This window comes from Haliotis cracherodii, unplaced genomic scaffold, assembly GCF_022045235.1.
Source record: "Haliotis cracherodii isolate W230 unplaced genomic scaffold, xgHalCrac1.p SCAF_24, whole genome shotgun sequence".
NCBI lineage: Eukaryota > Metazoa > Mollusca > Gastropoda > Lepetellida > Haliotidae > Haliotis > Haliotis cracherodii.
In genome coordinates, this window is record NW_027266280.1 from 4451582 (window position 1) to 4468720 (window position 17139).

The 17139-nt window shown below is 41.9% G+C and overlaps 1 protein-coding gene across 4 annotated transcripts in view; it reads right to left on the reverse strand.

Moving 5' to 3' along the window:
- The window catches only part of LOC139472329 (potassium voltage-gated channel protein Shaw-like), a 124334-nt gene that overhangs the window by 90276 nt on the left and 16919 nt on the right, over positions 1 to 17139 (reverse strand). Inside the window, exon 1 of one of the 4 annotated variants that reach the window (XM_071254782.1) lies at positions 6530 to 6748. The exons of 1 other annotated variant lie outside the window; for it this stretch is intronic. In XM_071254782.1, the coding sequence (XP_071110883.1) occupies positions 6530 to 6637 (108 nt within the window). In that variant the 5' untranslated portion in view covers positions 6638 to 6748. Of the gene's footprint in view, positions 1 to 6529; positions 6749 to 15406; positions 15747 to 17139 lie in introns of those variants that run through there. 2 more of the 4 variants (XM_071254781.1, XM_071254779.1) reach the window with 2 other exon arrangements.

The window sequence follows — 17139 nt, forward strand, 5'->3', positions numbered from 1 at the left end:
ATATAACCCAACTCTTTGTGTCGTTATAACATTACTTATTGATGATATAACCCAACTCTTTGTGTCGTTATAACATTACTTATTGTTGTTATAACATTACTTAATATTGTTATAATATTACTTGATGTTCTAATAACATAACTTGTTCTTAGAAGATTAATCATTGTTGTTTTTATAATATTTTCTAATCACATTATTTGTCGTTGGTATAACATTACTTATTGATCTTACAACATTACTTGTTGTTACAACATGACGTATAGTTGTTATAACATACGTATTGTTTTTATAACATTGCTTAATGTCCTAAGCACATAACTTGTTGTTATAACATGACTTGCTGTTATAACATTAACTATTGCTTCGTATTGTTATAACAGTGTTTGTTGTTATAACAGTCTTTGTTGTTATAACATTGCTTGCTTTGTATAACACTTGTTCTTGTTTTCAGGTGAACAACAGACTAGCCTTTGCATGTGCTTGTGACCGGTGCCATTGGCGGCGAAGATACGCTCCCCTTTCCGCGAACACCTGATATTACACTATTTGAGGGTGAACCACAAACAGATGCTCCTGATGTTGTCGGAATCTACAATGGAGTCTGCTCTTAGCAGAATTCTTATGATTGTGCATATAGCCTTACCTCTTAAACTAATATCATCACTTGCAAAAAAACTTTTTTATGACATTACCCATTGCACGTATAACATTACCTAGTGTACGTAGAACATTACCCAGTGTACTTAGGACATTACCTAGTGTACTTAGAACATTACCTAGTGTACTTAGAACATTACCCGGTGTACTTAGAACATTACCTAGTGTACTTAGGACATTACCTAGTGTACTTAGGACATTACCCAGTGTACTTAGGACATTACCCAGTGTACTTAGGACATTACCCAGTGTACTTAGGACATTACCTAGTGTACTTAGGACAATACCTAGTGTACTTAGAACATTACCTAGTGTACTTAGGACATTACATGATGTAAGAAACAATGCCTGTTATCGCAAATTGTTTCTTGTTTAGTTTTATTTGTGGAATACTCACACGCAAACAATGCATTCTACTAAACAGTGCACCCTGTGGTGATTCCAAGTTAGATCTGGTCCCTGGCAACCTATGCTGATCGACAGAGGCGACGAAATGGATTGGGTGTTTGTGCAGGCTCGGTGACTTGTGTGTGATTGTACCCAGGGGGTGAGGTGAGGTAAGGTGAAATCGTGTTTAACGTCGCGTACAAGATTATTGCTCTTATACAGCGACGTGTATGCAAGCGTGTGTTGTGTGGCTGCTTGTACTAGTCCGGAGTAATGCCGATTTAAAGTGGTAGCCCACTGAGATACCATGCCGCAGTTTTAACATAGTACCCCACTCGGACACAGAATACTGACTCCGAGCTGACCAGTCCGTGTTTTAGTCCCTTAATGCCGATAGCCAGACAGGGTAACAACAAGTACCATCTTTTAATGTCTTTTGGAATGACGCTCCTGGCGGACGCTCTACCACTAGACCACGGAGGCGGTCGTACCGAGAGGGCGTGGATGGTTGTTCACAATATCTATCAGACTCAATTATTTACATACGGCCGTCATATAGCTGCAATATTGCTGAGTGAGCGTTAAACTACCAACCAACCAACAAACAAACACGGCAGCTAGGATGGACCTTAAACATACAATTATGTAAATATAAATCGTCAAATCAGAGATTAACCAGTCTCAATCATCCGCCGACACAGATTTCATTGGGTGTAAGGCAAAAATAGAGGTCAAAATTATATGAATGGATCCCTGAAATTCAGTAATGACACAAAGTCCACGCAAAAGCAAGAATGTGGACATGCCGCGCCTTCGTAATTGGCTTAATATCAGGTTAAACAAGCCACCGACACCACGTGAACACCGCGGGGCAGTTCGCGTTCCGTGGGCAAGGGACGAATCCATTCCCGATTCACTCTTTGCCAGTGAAGTATCATTGCTACTTTGGTCGTTAAGATGTTTTTGACAAAAAGGAAAAAACCTCAGTGTCTTTAATCATTATGCCTATTCCTCGTGCTCCTATCCTGACGCTTGCTCTGTAGGAATTGATGCGCGAGCCTTCTGTTACGGTGACCTAAATTCAATTTCAATATCTCCTGATTGTGTTATAAATAATATATATCAGCTGGTTGTTGTAGAGGATATTTCTTCGGTCACTGCTTAAAACAAAATGCACACAACAATTCTCTTAAAGGGGGAGACGATCAATTCTTCCTTACAACACATCAATTTTAGGACATCCATCATTTGGGGTTTTGGGTGACCCATATTATGATTCTCAGTATTTTTGATGCAAATTACTTTTAAAAAATATATAGAATGCCCGCACCCACTCCTCCTGAATATCCAACAAATGGCCCCTAATTACAAGACTCAAGTCATGTGGCCCATATATAAGAACATGTCGGTTTTGTGATTGTTATTTTAAAAATGGCCGCACTGAACCAAACTGTCGGGGGAAGGAAAGTGCACACTTGAACAATGGAGGGGACCCAAACATTATAATCGTTAAAAAATAAAGTTGACGAAACACCGCAAACCAAGGTCCAAAACACAGCTACGATGCCCTTGACAAATACATCACCACCGAATAACCTTTCTTGTTTGTTTTATTTTTGTACACCATCAAACATGGGTGTATACTTTCTGTAATACAACCTTAATACGGCCTCATATACGACGGATGAAATAGCGATGCCTGACGCTAGTGTCACATGAGACTGGCAAGAACTATATATCTAAAACGGTCATCAAAGAGATATCTATATACGACCCATCACGCGTTGATTGCAGGGGCCATACAAACTGTTGTCATGGAAACATATTTGAGAATGTTCTCTCTCTCACACATTATGTTCTCCCTCACACACGTTATGTTTGCTCTCTCATACACTATGTTCTCTCTCACACATTATGTTCTCTCTCACACGCTATGTTCACTCTCACACACTGTGTTCTCTCTCACACGCTATGTTCTCTCTCACACGCTATGTTCTCTCTCACACACTGTGTTCTCTCTCACACATTATGTTCTCACACACAATGTTCTCTCTCACACGCTATGTTCTCTCTCACATGCTATGTTCTCTCCCACACGCTATGTTCTCTCTCACACGCTATGTTCTCTCTCTCACGCTATGTTCTCTCTCACACGCTATGTTCTCTCTCACACGCTATGTTCTCTCTCACACGCTATGTTCTCTCTCTCACACTATGTTCTCTCTCACACGCTATGTTCTCTCTCACACGCTATGTTCTCTCTCACACGCTATGTTCTCTCTCTCACACTATGTTCTCTCTCACACGCTATGTTCTCTCTCTCACACTATGTTCTCTCTCACACACTGTGTTCTCTCTTACACATTATGTTCTCTCTCACACACTATGTTCTCTCTCACACAATGTGTTCTCTCTCACACATTATGTTCTCTCTCACACACTATGTTCTCTCTCACACACTGTGTTCTCTCTCACTATGTTCCCTCTCGCACTATGTTCTCCCTCACATATCATGTTCTCTCTCACACACTATGTTCTCTCTCACATATCATGTTCTCCCTCACACACTATGTTCTCTCTCACACACTATGTTCTCTCTCACACACTATGTTCTCTCTCACACACTATGTTCTCTCTCACACAGGGGCGGTCGGGTAGCCTAGTGGTTAAGGCGTTAGCTCGTCACGCCGAAGACCCGGGTTCGATTCCCGACATGGGTACAATGTGTGAAGCCATTTCTGGTGTTCCCCGTCGTGATATTGCTGGAATATTGCTAAAAGCGGCGTAAAACCTCACTCACTCACTCACTCTCTCTCACACACTATGTTCTCTCTTATACAACATGATTTACAAATGACCATTATAAGTACTATGGAGCCAACCAGGAACTGTGAGATTTAATCTTACTGAAATTGTCCTTAATATTGCATCATGCTGAGAGGCTAGCATTGTTGGTCATCTCGCTGTGACAACGAGATAAGTACGGGAATCAATTTGGATCTCAGTTGTTCGAAGTCATTACAGGAGTGTATATTGCCATAATGACACACATCCCGCCGATTTAATAACGTTAAATGTGCGGGCGGAAGTATTAAACCTGACTCATTGTCATCGTCCGTACACCCACAATGCCTTTACTGTGACTTTACGGTGACTTTACGGTGACTTTACAGTGACGTTATAGTGACTTTACAGTGACGTTATAGTGACTTTACAGTGACTTTACAGTGACGTTATAGTGACTTTACAGTGACTTTATGGTGACGTTACAGTGACTTTACGGTGACTTTACGGTGACGTTTCAGTGACTTTACAGTGACTTCACGGTGATTTTAAAGTGACTTTACAGTGGCTTTACGGACGTGACATTACGTGACATTTGACCTGCACGCAGTGAAAAGTAGATAGGTTACAAATAAATAGTTGTCCTCCAGGAATACCGCCAAGTTAATATGTGTTGACCTGGTCGTTTATTAATAATACCAGGTCGCGCTTACTCTGCTGCGGGACGATCAACAGGGTGTTGCAGTACATCACCAAGTTGTCCTATGACCTTATCGTTGTACCAGTGTGGTTGACAATTCCGTGCGTTTAAGCCGGATTCGTGTTCTGAAAAATGTACACACTGTAATGTCTATTGGTGAAATCCATATTTAGATTTAAAGATAATCTTATTTTGTTTATATGCATGAATTCACATACTGGTCGATTGTTATTATATTGTGTTGTCGCTCACTCATATAATGTTCTGTCAAACACACTGTATTTATTTCATACATACTCTATGTTATCTCAAACACACATTATGTTCTGTCAAACACACTTTATCGTATCTCAAACACACATTATCACATGTCAAACACATATTTTCTTCTTTCAAACACACTTATCTGATCTCCAAACACACATTATGTTCTGCCAAACACAAGTTATTGTATTTCAAACACACACTTTATGTTCACGTTATCGTATCTCAAAAGCACATTATGTTGTGTCAAGCACACATTATCTTATCTTAAAAAACACACTTTACCTTACCCCAAACACACATTATCGTATCTCAGCAACACATTATCTTATCTTAAAAACACACTTTACCTTACCCCAAACACACTTTATCGTATCTCAGCAACACATTATCGTATCTAAAACACACTTTACCTTACCCCAAACACACTTTATCGTATCTCAGCAACACATTATCGTATCTAAAACACACTTTACCTGACCTAAACCACACATTATCATTTCTCAAACACTTTTTACCTAACCTCAACCACACTTTATCGTTTCTCAAACACACTTTATCGTATCTCAGCAACACATTATCGTATCTCAAACACACACTTTATCGTATCTCAAATACACTTTATCTAATCTCAGCAACACATGATCGTTTTTTAAATACATTTTATCGTATCTCAGCAACACATTATCGTATCTCAAACACGCACTTTACCTTACCTCAAACACACTTTATCGTATCTCAGCAACACATTATCGTATCTCAAATACACTTTACCTTACCTCAAACAATCTTTAACTCATCACACTTTATCGTCTATCATACATGAACTATATTATCTCTGTCACATTATCTCTCACACGTCTCACACACACACACACACACACACACACACACACACACACACACACACACACACACACACACACACACACACACACACACACACACACGGTCACAGACACACATATACCCAAACACAGAGACACAAACAGATACACAGACACATACTCGGACACACACAAACACAGACAGACAGACAACAAACAGACAGACAGACAGAGTTTATCATGTGGGGATTGTGGGAATGTTGCACACCCTATCTGAAAGTAACACACACGTGGTATGCATTAATGCAATAGTGCGCGTTGACTTTCAACGTTATCAGCTGAAACATTTTGTAAAAATATCATGTTGGGTCATGATAACACTATCACAAAGTGTTTCGTAACTTTAAATTTGACATTTCTAGTGGGCAGAAAAACGAGCCGATATCGTTCCCCGTCCATCCGTTTTTTCAAATGCGTAGTTGTTTTCTTGTTGTTCAACATGGAGAGTATAAATACAACTGGGTTTTGCAATAGTCTTAAGTTATGCATGAACTATAATTCGGTGAAAATCAGCTCAAAGGCTTCTTTGACACAAACAAACAAAGCGAGATGGATACACAAGAGCTGGAGTTGAAACCGCGAAAAAACCCTGATTTTTAGCACTCTTCGCGACCTTGATCTTATTTATTCGAGGATAATGTTTTCAGACAGAAACATGCACAGACCATGAGCTCCACGTTCCTACACTGCAACCACAAAGGCAACAACACAAATCAATGTTACAACATAACTTTACATGTTACAACACTCATTGTGTTGAGCCAACCGAAGGCCCCCTCCGTGCTGCAGGCGATTCATCTCGCCACATCACTGGGAACAAAGTTAAGCGTTACACGCAAAGTTTAGTTACCTTTTTCGGCGACGGCTGTCGAGAATATCCCCCAAAAGCTCCCGCGGGGACGCCGAGAACGGAATCAACCATACCGGAGGACAATGTGACAACCGTGGACACCACCATCGACAACCCGTATCCGTAAATATCCTGCCATTACGGCCGGGCAAAGAATCGTAGCCAGTGACAATATGTCTTTCCAAATTCTATAAACACTCTTCTGCAGTTTTTTGGGTGCCAGTTCTATATTTACCGCAGTGTATGCTAGTGTACCTAAGACAGCTTCCGACTGGAGAGGGTTGTACTTGGGAGCCGTGATGTCCAAAACTCAGTCTTGAGTGCGTTAATTGCTGCATTGTTTTTGATTGATGTCACAGCGTCACAATTGGTGCAGTATTCACAGTAATCACCGGATGATCAGACATTGACGGCCGCTGTTGGCGAACAAGCTCACTAACTATGTCATTATGTCATTAATATATCAGTACAGTACCAACGAGGGCGTGCTAGTACGAGTTCTCATACAGTAAACTACGGTTATAACGAACACGCTTACAACGAACTGACGGATATAACGAACTTACTTTTTTGGTCCCGACTATTTGCTGTTGTTATACTGTATATATGCTTATAGCGAACTACGGTTATAACGAATTAAAATTAGTAGTCCCTTGGCTCCATTTGTAATTTCCTTAATTTCTTATCTTGTCTTATCCTCTCCTCCCTTCTCCTCTCCTCTCCTCTCCTCTCCTATCCTTTCCTATCCTATAACCGTACTTTACTGTACTTAAATAGACGCACATGCCAGTACGGTTCAGTCTAACAGTGAGTCTCTGAATAATATTTTTCAAGATTTCTTTTGTTAAATTGTATTTTAATACATTAAACCATATAGACAAGAAAAGACATCCACCCGTACCCCTCTCCAAAAGTTTGTATGTGTTTGAATTGCCGTTCACTCCTTTAAGTTATATATATTTTTGAGGGGGATACGGGCGGAAGTCTTTTCTCGTGTCATTTGTTTTATGTATAAAAATACAATTTAACAAAAGAAATCTTGTAAAATATTCAGAGAGAATTTCTTCATTTTCAGGAAATTGAAAGTTTGGTAGACTGTCTTGAGCGTTTTCGCGTACTTTGTTTCAGAGACTAATCGGGCTTTTCGCGAAAACCTGTGTCATCACTGATTTTCATTGATCCATTCATACGAGTATTGTCACTGCTATCGTTGACTTTTACGCCAAATGGAATCTGTTTCGGCGTATAATCGGGGCTGTTTTTCTCTAGCGTTGACGTTATAAATTATATCGCCAATTCGGTATCGGAGACGTTGTAAGTATGTTTCATAGAAGTTACAGCATTCAAGGCCTTGTAAAGCTTTCAAAAAGTTTTATTGTAAACATGTGGAGGACATTTCCAATTTTGACGAATCAGTGACAAAAATGATGTTCATGCAATACTCTGTTTTGACTTGTACCATATGTTCCCGTGTTTTTTAGGTGAAAAATTGACCTGCCTTTGCATGTGTTTGTAACGGGTGCTTTGGGCAGAGATTTCTATAGAATATGGAAAGAGTTTTATCGCTTTTATTGCGCTACGTGTACATGAAAAAAAACCACATGTTTGGCCACCGGGATGATCCACAGATGTGTAGACTTTATGTCGCCATGTTGGTGTAGACAAACCCCAATATATGTAACACAGACTAGGCGAATGAGTGAGTGCGGTTAAACGCCGCCTTCATCAGTTTCGATCACGGCCCGGAAAAGCTCGATGTGATGCAGGTCTAAACCAACGAGCAAGGATAAGGAGTGACAAACCTAGAAACATAATCAGGGCTAACCGGGATTCCATTCCGATATCCTAGGTTCCTGGCACGTGTAAGGGACGCAACTCTGTCACCATTTACCCCCACATAGAATATGTACAGCGGTATCCTGATGCCAAATTATTTTCTCTTAGAAGAAGGCAACTCTCGTTTTCTTCTTTCCCCAGAAAGTTACATGTTTATGAAACCATAAAATCAATTTCAAAGGTAAACGTCAGGCGGAGATTCGACTATGAGGTGTTATACACTACTTTACTCTGGATATACTCTTGGTTGTATCTGTCGGTCCATGGAGCCATCGACCTACAAGTAACACGTGACCTAATTACGTCACAACGGAAGTTCTTTTCTGCACACGACACCAGTGTCATGACTACCAGAGTGTGCCTATGTGCACGATTATGTAAGCCTCGTTTTGGGATTAAGCAGCGCTTGGCGTGGGATCTCGTTGACTACCTTTAACGTTAATTCTACCATGACGTAATGTGTTTCAGACAACGCAGAAACCACGACTGTCAGGCGTGTGAGGCGTTAACGTTCAATAACAAACAGAATTTGCAACCCAAGGTCTTCAGAACTTATGGCCATAGCAGTATCGTGTTCAGTACGGGTCACATACAGAGTTACATGTAGTCCCAGAATAAAATAATAAAATGAAATAAAATTAAAAATGAAGATAAGATAAGATAAGATAAGATAAGATAAGATAAGATAAGATAAGATAAGATAAGATAAGATAAGATAAGATAAGATAAGATAAGATAAGATAAGATAAGATACGATACGATACGATACGATACGATACGATACGATACGATACGATAAGATAAGAGAGGATAGGGTAGGGTAGGATAGGGTAGGGTAGGGTAGGGTAGGGTAAGGTAGGAGAGGATAGGAAAGGATAGGAGAGGAGAGGAGAGGAGAGGAGAAGGGAGGAGAGGATAAGACAAGATAAGAAATTAAGGAAATTACAAATGGAGCCAAGAACAATGCTTAATAATAGGAGCTGAGGTAGTTTAGACTTGCCAAATCATTCTAGACTTAAGTTGGATTAATTTTTTAATTTATTATCTATAAGGTCTGGGGACAGACTGCTGTCACACACAGTAAAGGATGTGGACCAGCATACCTCCAGTAGCATGGTGTTTTTGATCACATTTTCACATACCATAAAAATGTCTAGCGCTCTTTCAAAACACATTTCTGCCAGAGATCGGTGCTTCCATCCGCCGCACCCCCTCCCACCAGACTCCCGCGTCAGACAGACCCATTCCTCTGAAGTGACGTAATCATACCGAACATCTCGTCTGCTGCTATTTCACGTGCGGCGAACACGTCACCCACCTGACTAACTGAGCAGACGATATCCGGGCGCATTCACCGGCTGCCATGGGAATAGATTCCTGAAATCCACCGTGACCTTTGTTTCCATGGAAACCAAAATGTTTATCTCCGTATGTCTATTTACTTTTTAGTGTCTGTTTACGCTAGTGCGGTCACGTGACCCAGGCGGCAGCCAACGACGAGGGTGCAATAAACACGAGTACTTGTTTACAGTTTAAATGAGTGCTGCAGATCGGTAAACAAGCGGAACGCGAGGGAACCACGGTGTTTCCACTTCAAAGATTGATGTTAATGGACTTATTTACGTAGACATGTTACTCATGAGGCGCGTGAAGGCAGAGTGGTGTAGAAACTGTCAACATCGCTGGCTGGTGTATGTCAGAAACCGCGAAACAAGGTGCCAGTTTGAAGCGATTTATTGGATCCTTGACTACGGGAACTGCCAAGCCAAGCTGCCTCCCAGAAGAGCTATAAACCGGGATATGTTTCAATGGAAAATATCCAATATTCAACATGCATATTGTATAATAATCGACGTTAGATGAGGGAGTGGGATGCAACGAGAAGTCGGTTATCAGTTTTACGAGATATCATCCCTTGGTATAAGCTTCATTCGTATTTTGTTTGAGCTTCTGTTCCTTTATATTCCTCAACGGCTTATCCAAAATACTCTTATTGACAAACATTAGCAGGTTATCCAGAATACTGTCTTTTACGGACATTAACGGGGTATCCTGAATACTGTCATTGACAGACATTAACATGTTATCCAGAATACTGCCATTGACAGACATTAACGAGGTATCCAGAATACTGTCAAAGACAGACATTAACGGGGTATCCAGAATACTGTCACTGACAGACATTAACAGGTTATCCAGAATACTGCCATTGACAGACATTAACGAGGTATCCAGAATACTGTCATTGACGGACATTAACGGTGTATCCAGCAAACTGTCATTGACAGACATTAACAGGTTATCCAGAATACTGCCATTGACAGACATTAACAGGTTATCCAGAATACTGTCATTGACAGACATTAACAGGTTATCCAGAATACTTCATTGACAGACATTAACAGGTTATCCAGAATACTTCATTGACAGACATTAACAGGTTATCCAGAATACTGCCATTGACAGACATTAACAGGTTATCCAGAATACTGTCATTGACAGACATTAACAGGTTATCCAGAATACTGCCATTGACAGACATTAACGGGGTATCCAGAATACTGTCATTGACGGAGAATATGTTTATACATCATGCTGTCATTGACGCTCAGTAACTATGTGATATAATCGAGATACACGCGAACACCTGGTGTCATCAACACGCATGGACTCTCACAATATGATAACTCGATAATAGATCGTGAAGCTGGTAAACGCGAACACATGTTGCCATTCGACATTTAAACAGTATAACTGACCAAGGTTTAATGCACATAAAACTTTTCAGAAAAGTTTTGAACGCTGTGATTTTGTGTATATCGATTTAGTTTAACATTTCCACCCTCGTATACGTTATGACGAGGATACACGGTATTTCTCTCTCTCTCTCTTTACGCATTAAAGACCAGTTTAACTTGACATCCAACAGGCCTCCATTGTTCAATGAAATACAGACAGCCACGACGGCCTCCCCGTGGATGCTGGTGCTGACGATGTTACAGGCATCACAGACGCCGGAGAGCAGCGAGTGAAACACAACCCGGATATTGAGTGTTCACTATCATTGCTGGCATAATGTCTAATGACTCTCTTCATCCCTACCGAGGGCCATCTCCCTGCGTCTCTCTCCCTCACTGCACCAGGCACCGCTGAACAATGGTCTTATATTACAGGGTAGCGTAGCTTTGGGAATCTTCCAAATTTTGGGGAAAATGCAGATGCAGCACCATTTTAAGAATAAAAAAACATCACCAGTTGTTGCATACTGTCAATAACTACTGTGCTGTTAGTAAGAACAGAGACCATATAATAGATTATATGGTCTCTGGTAAAAATCAGTGAAGAGTGAGTGAGTGAGTGAGTGAGTGAATGAGTGAGTGAAATCTTATAGTGACACATGCAATAATTCAGCCATACAGTGATGTGTTTGTTTGTTTGTTCAACGCCACACTCAGCAACGGTCGAGCAATATGACGGCGAGTCGGCGAACTTTGAATAATCGAGTCTGGACCAGACAGCCAGTCATTGATAGTATGAGCAGCGTCCAATGTTGTCGGGTATATGAAACGGTAAGACTACCGTTACAAGAAGCAGAGATGGATTGGGACCCTTTCTAACCCGGAAGGTGCAGCGTGACCTGAGGCCCCCATACAACTAGCTTTATAAATGTGGAGTTTGAACTCCTCTTCCCACCCTGAGATGTGGACGCATTAACCTCAAGTTTCAGTGGTGTCTTGGCTTTGATGCACCTTCGAGTGAATGAGGAGCGAACGCTTTAACAAATATCTTTGATTTGACTGAGTGACGCGCCTTGACCACTATCTTTGATTTGACTGAGTGACGCGCCTTGACCACTATCTTTGATTTGACTGAGTGACGCGCCTTGACCACTATCTTTGATTTGACTGAGTGACGCGCCTTGACCACTATCATTGATGTGAGTGAGAGAGGAGCTTAAACCATTATCTTTGATGTGAGTGAGTGAAGATCCGGGTTAGAATAGGTCTTCATCAACCGATGCTTGCCGTAAAAGACGACTATGCTTGTCGTAAGAGGCGACTAACAGGGTTGGGTGGTTAGGCTCGCTGACTTGGTTGATGCATGTCATCGTATCCCCATTGCGTAGATCGATGCTCATGATGTCAATCACTGGATTATCTGGTCTAGACGCAGTTATTTAGGGACCGCTGCATAGTTTGGGGGAGCTGATCCAGGTCCAGGTTTTAGTCCAGACTCGATTATTTACATAACGCCGTCATATGGCTGGAATATTGCTGAGTGTGCCGTTAAACAACAAACAAACATATGTCTTTCCTGCTATAGGTCCATTAAAGTGAGCGGCCAAAGCGTCAGGTAACTCGTCGAAATACTCTGTACGTGGTGATGTGGCGGTAGTACGTCTCACTGTCTCTGATTCCGGGGTAGAAAAGGTCTTCAGCAACCACTACTTGCCGTAAAAGACGACTATGCTTGTCGTAAAAGGCGACTAACAGGATCGGGTGGTCAGGCTCGCTGACTTGGATGATACATGTCATCGATCCAAATTGCGTGGATCGATGCTCATGATGTCAATCACTGGATTGTCTGGTCCAGATTCGATTATTTACAGACCGCCGTCATATAGCTGAAATATTGCTGAGTGCGGCGTTAAACAACAATCAATCAATCAATCAATCAGTATCTCTGAACCATATTACCGTATTCGACGTAATAAGCGCCTAGGGCACTCTCAAAATTAGAAATAGGGGGCTCTTATTAGAATATTATTTTGGTGAGAGAAAAAAATAGAGTCGAAAGATCGTAAATTTCGTGGTTTATGCTGACAGCCTGAAACGATACAAAAGAAAAGTCTGTGTGTATTATACACATATATTTTCCAGAATTTAATTGCCAATAATTAAGGGTGCATATAACACACGAGTTCGTATTATACACGAATAAATAAGTCTTGTGTACATTGATCAATCGGAAGGGGTGCTAATTGGGATTGTTTACTAGCCAATATAATTTTTAGCAAATATCACCGTGGGCGTTTCTCAGAGCGGAGCGCTTATTATGTCGAATACGGTATGTTCCCTTCCGCCCTGCCCTTACTGTAATGCAAAACTGAAGCAAGTCTAGATTTCCCCCCATCTCATCGGGGCTCCTTTTCAATAAAAATAATTTCTATCAAAATTATATACTAGTATTTTTAGAGGCGAAGCGTCAGTCTCATGTGGCGGCGGTTCAAACATATATATGTATTGAACAAAGTGACATCTTGTTAACTCGAACTCTTGGTAGCATGAAATACATGTTGAACTATCTCTCCTTCGTGAAAAACAAACTGTACATATTTTGACCATAATGTGTTCTAAAGGTTGCCATGGAGCTGTCGTTCCAGTCGCTGCTCAATCCCAAAACGAGGCTAACATTTTCGTGCTGCACATATGTAGTTAGCGCCAATTGGTTTTACAGCACATAAGTCCTCAATGATGGTCACAACACTTGCGCCGTGTGCAGAAAGGGAAATCCTCTGTGACGTATTTCAGTCACGTGTTATGTTCATTCGTCACCACTCGCCCCTTTCCGTATGAATGTTATGTGCGAAAATACGACAAACCAATAAGAATGCGCGTATGATTTCAAGTTCTTCGTCAAAGAATCCCTCAGATATAATTTTTGATATTACATATGTCTTGCATCTAAACATATACCCAAGACACAGTTAAATGTGTTCAATCATACTGTATAATACCTTAAGTCCCGATGTGTCTTAAATAGCATCTGGAATATATATGACATATGGGAAATTTGCTTGAATCATTACGCAGCGAGTTGACAATTTATTTAGTTATGCCCGTTTGCGCTTAGACGGAACCCAGTCGCTAGTAATAGCACGAGTCGCTATTCGGCTTATCCCGGAATAACACGAGTTGGTCACGAATGGTGTTATGTTAGGTCTTCCAGCATTTGGGTATCGCTCGATGACAACTTCATAAACGATATACCTAGAAACCTGAACCCGAGTTAACGAAGGTTTCTATGTATATGTCTTACGATGCCTCACACGGGGTTCCATCTTCCCGAGGCAAGGGAGTTAACTGACTGTAAAAGTCCACCTCTGCCGAACTAGGCTGGAATTTTGGAGTTATATCTTGGCTGGACTAACGAGTCTATGCATAGACCAATCAAAATCGCGTAACCTAATCTACATCCTGTTCGTATACAACATGAATTTCAACGTGCAGATTGAGGTCGCTTCCAGGATTTACAAAGGATGTGTACCGTCAACTGGGCGTCGACAGATATTTTCCAAATCTGTTCATGTTTTTAATCAAGGTGCTCACGTTACTTTGATGCACTTCGAGAAATAAGACCTGTTTTATTACAATATAGATCTTGATCATCGATCAGATCGTCATGGCTGGGCGCCGCCATTTTGTTGTAAACAAATGCAAGCGATGTGAGAGGTGGAATCTGATTGGTCAATAGGAGGGGCACGGAAGGGACATAACTTGTAATAGCAACTGCAGGGCCCACTTGCAAAAAGCGATCTTAGCGCTAAGACTATTGTAAGCCTATGTTAAAGTATGGGAGTTACGATTATCTTAGCTCCGATCGAGCCCAAGGGTGGAAACTGGACTTTCAGATGACGGAGTTCGAACCTCAACCCAGTTCCGAGGTCACGCCAACACCAAGATCAAAACTAACGTATTGAGTGCTCTAGAAGTGTGCAAATTTGGCAGTGGGACTGGTTAGCGTTAAAGCCTTCGTTCACAACGATAACAATACTTCCCTCTTACGGACAGTGTATAAACATGATATAAAAAGACTGATTAACGTGGCGTAAAACCCAATGCATTCACCCACCCATCAACATGGAAGTATGTTCCTGGGACTTAAGTTAAATCTTTGTTGAGATGTGAGTCAGAATATGATAGACAGACCATGGTGCAGTTCTTAAATCAACAGAAGCACAAATAACAGGATCTCAGAAAACTGCTTGACATTTAAAAACCCAATATATACGCGAACTTGCATGCATGCATGCATACTTACGCCTATGCACGTGCTCAGATCACCATCTGTTCCCATATCTATAATAACCATCCAACTATGTCCTATTCCTTTAAGAGCATAATGTGGTTGCTAAGGGGATCCATTCTCCTCACTTTCAGCGTTTTCTGGGCTGTTATGGTATTTTACATCGAGCTCATTTCCAAATTCTCCGCTGGTAGGGATTCCCCTACTGTTATATAGACACTTGCAGCATCCATACATCGGGGGATTACATTTATCCGAACACTTCAAGGTAGTCCGCATCCCGGAAAGTGTCGAGGTGTGCTGAATGATGATCGACGTTGTCACGCCAGATGCAACATTCCCAGCAACCTTTGCGGTACATCTGAGGCGGCGTGTGCAGTCGCTGTAGTTTCATACTTTGCTCAGCTCACTTGATCACGGGAAACTCTCGTATAACCTGACCGGGCAAAACCATTACTAAATGGCGCATGCGCAGTGTAGATGTAGCTCAGCCATAATATACCTTCTAAAGTGTGGTCTTGTGTGTGAGATAATTTTCGACTAAAGCAATTTTTTTACATTACATTGGCTACATTAAAAAACAAAGACTCGCTAACGACTTTGTAAATCATTTGTTGAAATGTTTCGAGGTATAAATATACTGAACCGCAAAAGAAACGTCACCATGGATAGATATGAGAAACCTTATCTGTCCAAACACTGAAAACATACTTTGAGACATATTAAAAGATGAAACTTGGCAAAATTGATCATCAAGGTTGAAATTAAAGTGTCAAATGTTCTTAAATGAAACACAACACTAGTCTCTGAGAAAATGGCATCACAAGTCAGTATCTCGTGTGTCCGCCATGTGCATTGATGACTGCCGTGCAACGTGGATACATGGAATGGATGAGGCGGTTGATGAAGGCCATAGGCTTTTGAGCCCACACTCTGAGGAACGCCTGACGCGGTTCAGCTGCAGTTGTCGGCCTTGGTCGGACGTCATTCAGCCGTCTTTGAATCTCGTCCCACAGGTGCCCAATGGGATTTGCATCGGGACTGATGGCAGGCCACTGCATGGTTCTGATGCCATTCTGCTGGAGGAGTGTGGGCACGGGCGTTATCATGCTGAAACTAGTGGTTTCGGCGACGTGCCAAATGAGGTATGGCGTGTGGTCTCAAGACTTGATCAATGTACCGAGCTGCTGTGACACCATTGCCTCTCCCTGGAAGACCAAAGGCCGGCCCTCAGTGCAAGACCAATTCCACCCCACACCATGATGCTCGGACCATCCCACGAGTCTCTCTCAACAACACAAGCATCCGAATAACGTTCCCCACGGCGTCACCAGACTCTCGCTCTGCCACCTGCTGTTGAGATACAGTTACGGCTCTCGTCTGAGAAGAGGGCTCTTCTCCACTGCTAGTGGCGCCAATGCTGGTGCTGTGTTGCCCACTGCCCACGGTACCGGCGATGACGTGGTGTCAGAATGGGTCCGCGGCATGGTATCTCAGTGGGCTAGCACTGTGATATCAGCATTAGTGCACTCACGCGCGCAGGCTCTCTCTCTCTCTCTCTCTCTCTCTCTCTCTCTCTCTCTCTCTCTCTCTCCCCCCCCCCCCCCCCCCCCCCCCCCCCCCGTGGATGCTGGTGCTGACGATGTTACAGGCATCATCTCCGGGGAGCAGCTAGTGGAAGACATCCAGGATATTGAGTGTTCACTATCATTGCTGGCATAATGTCTAATGCCTCTCTTCATCCCCTT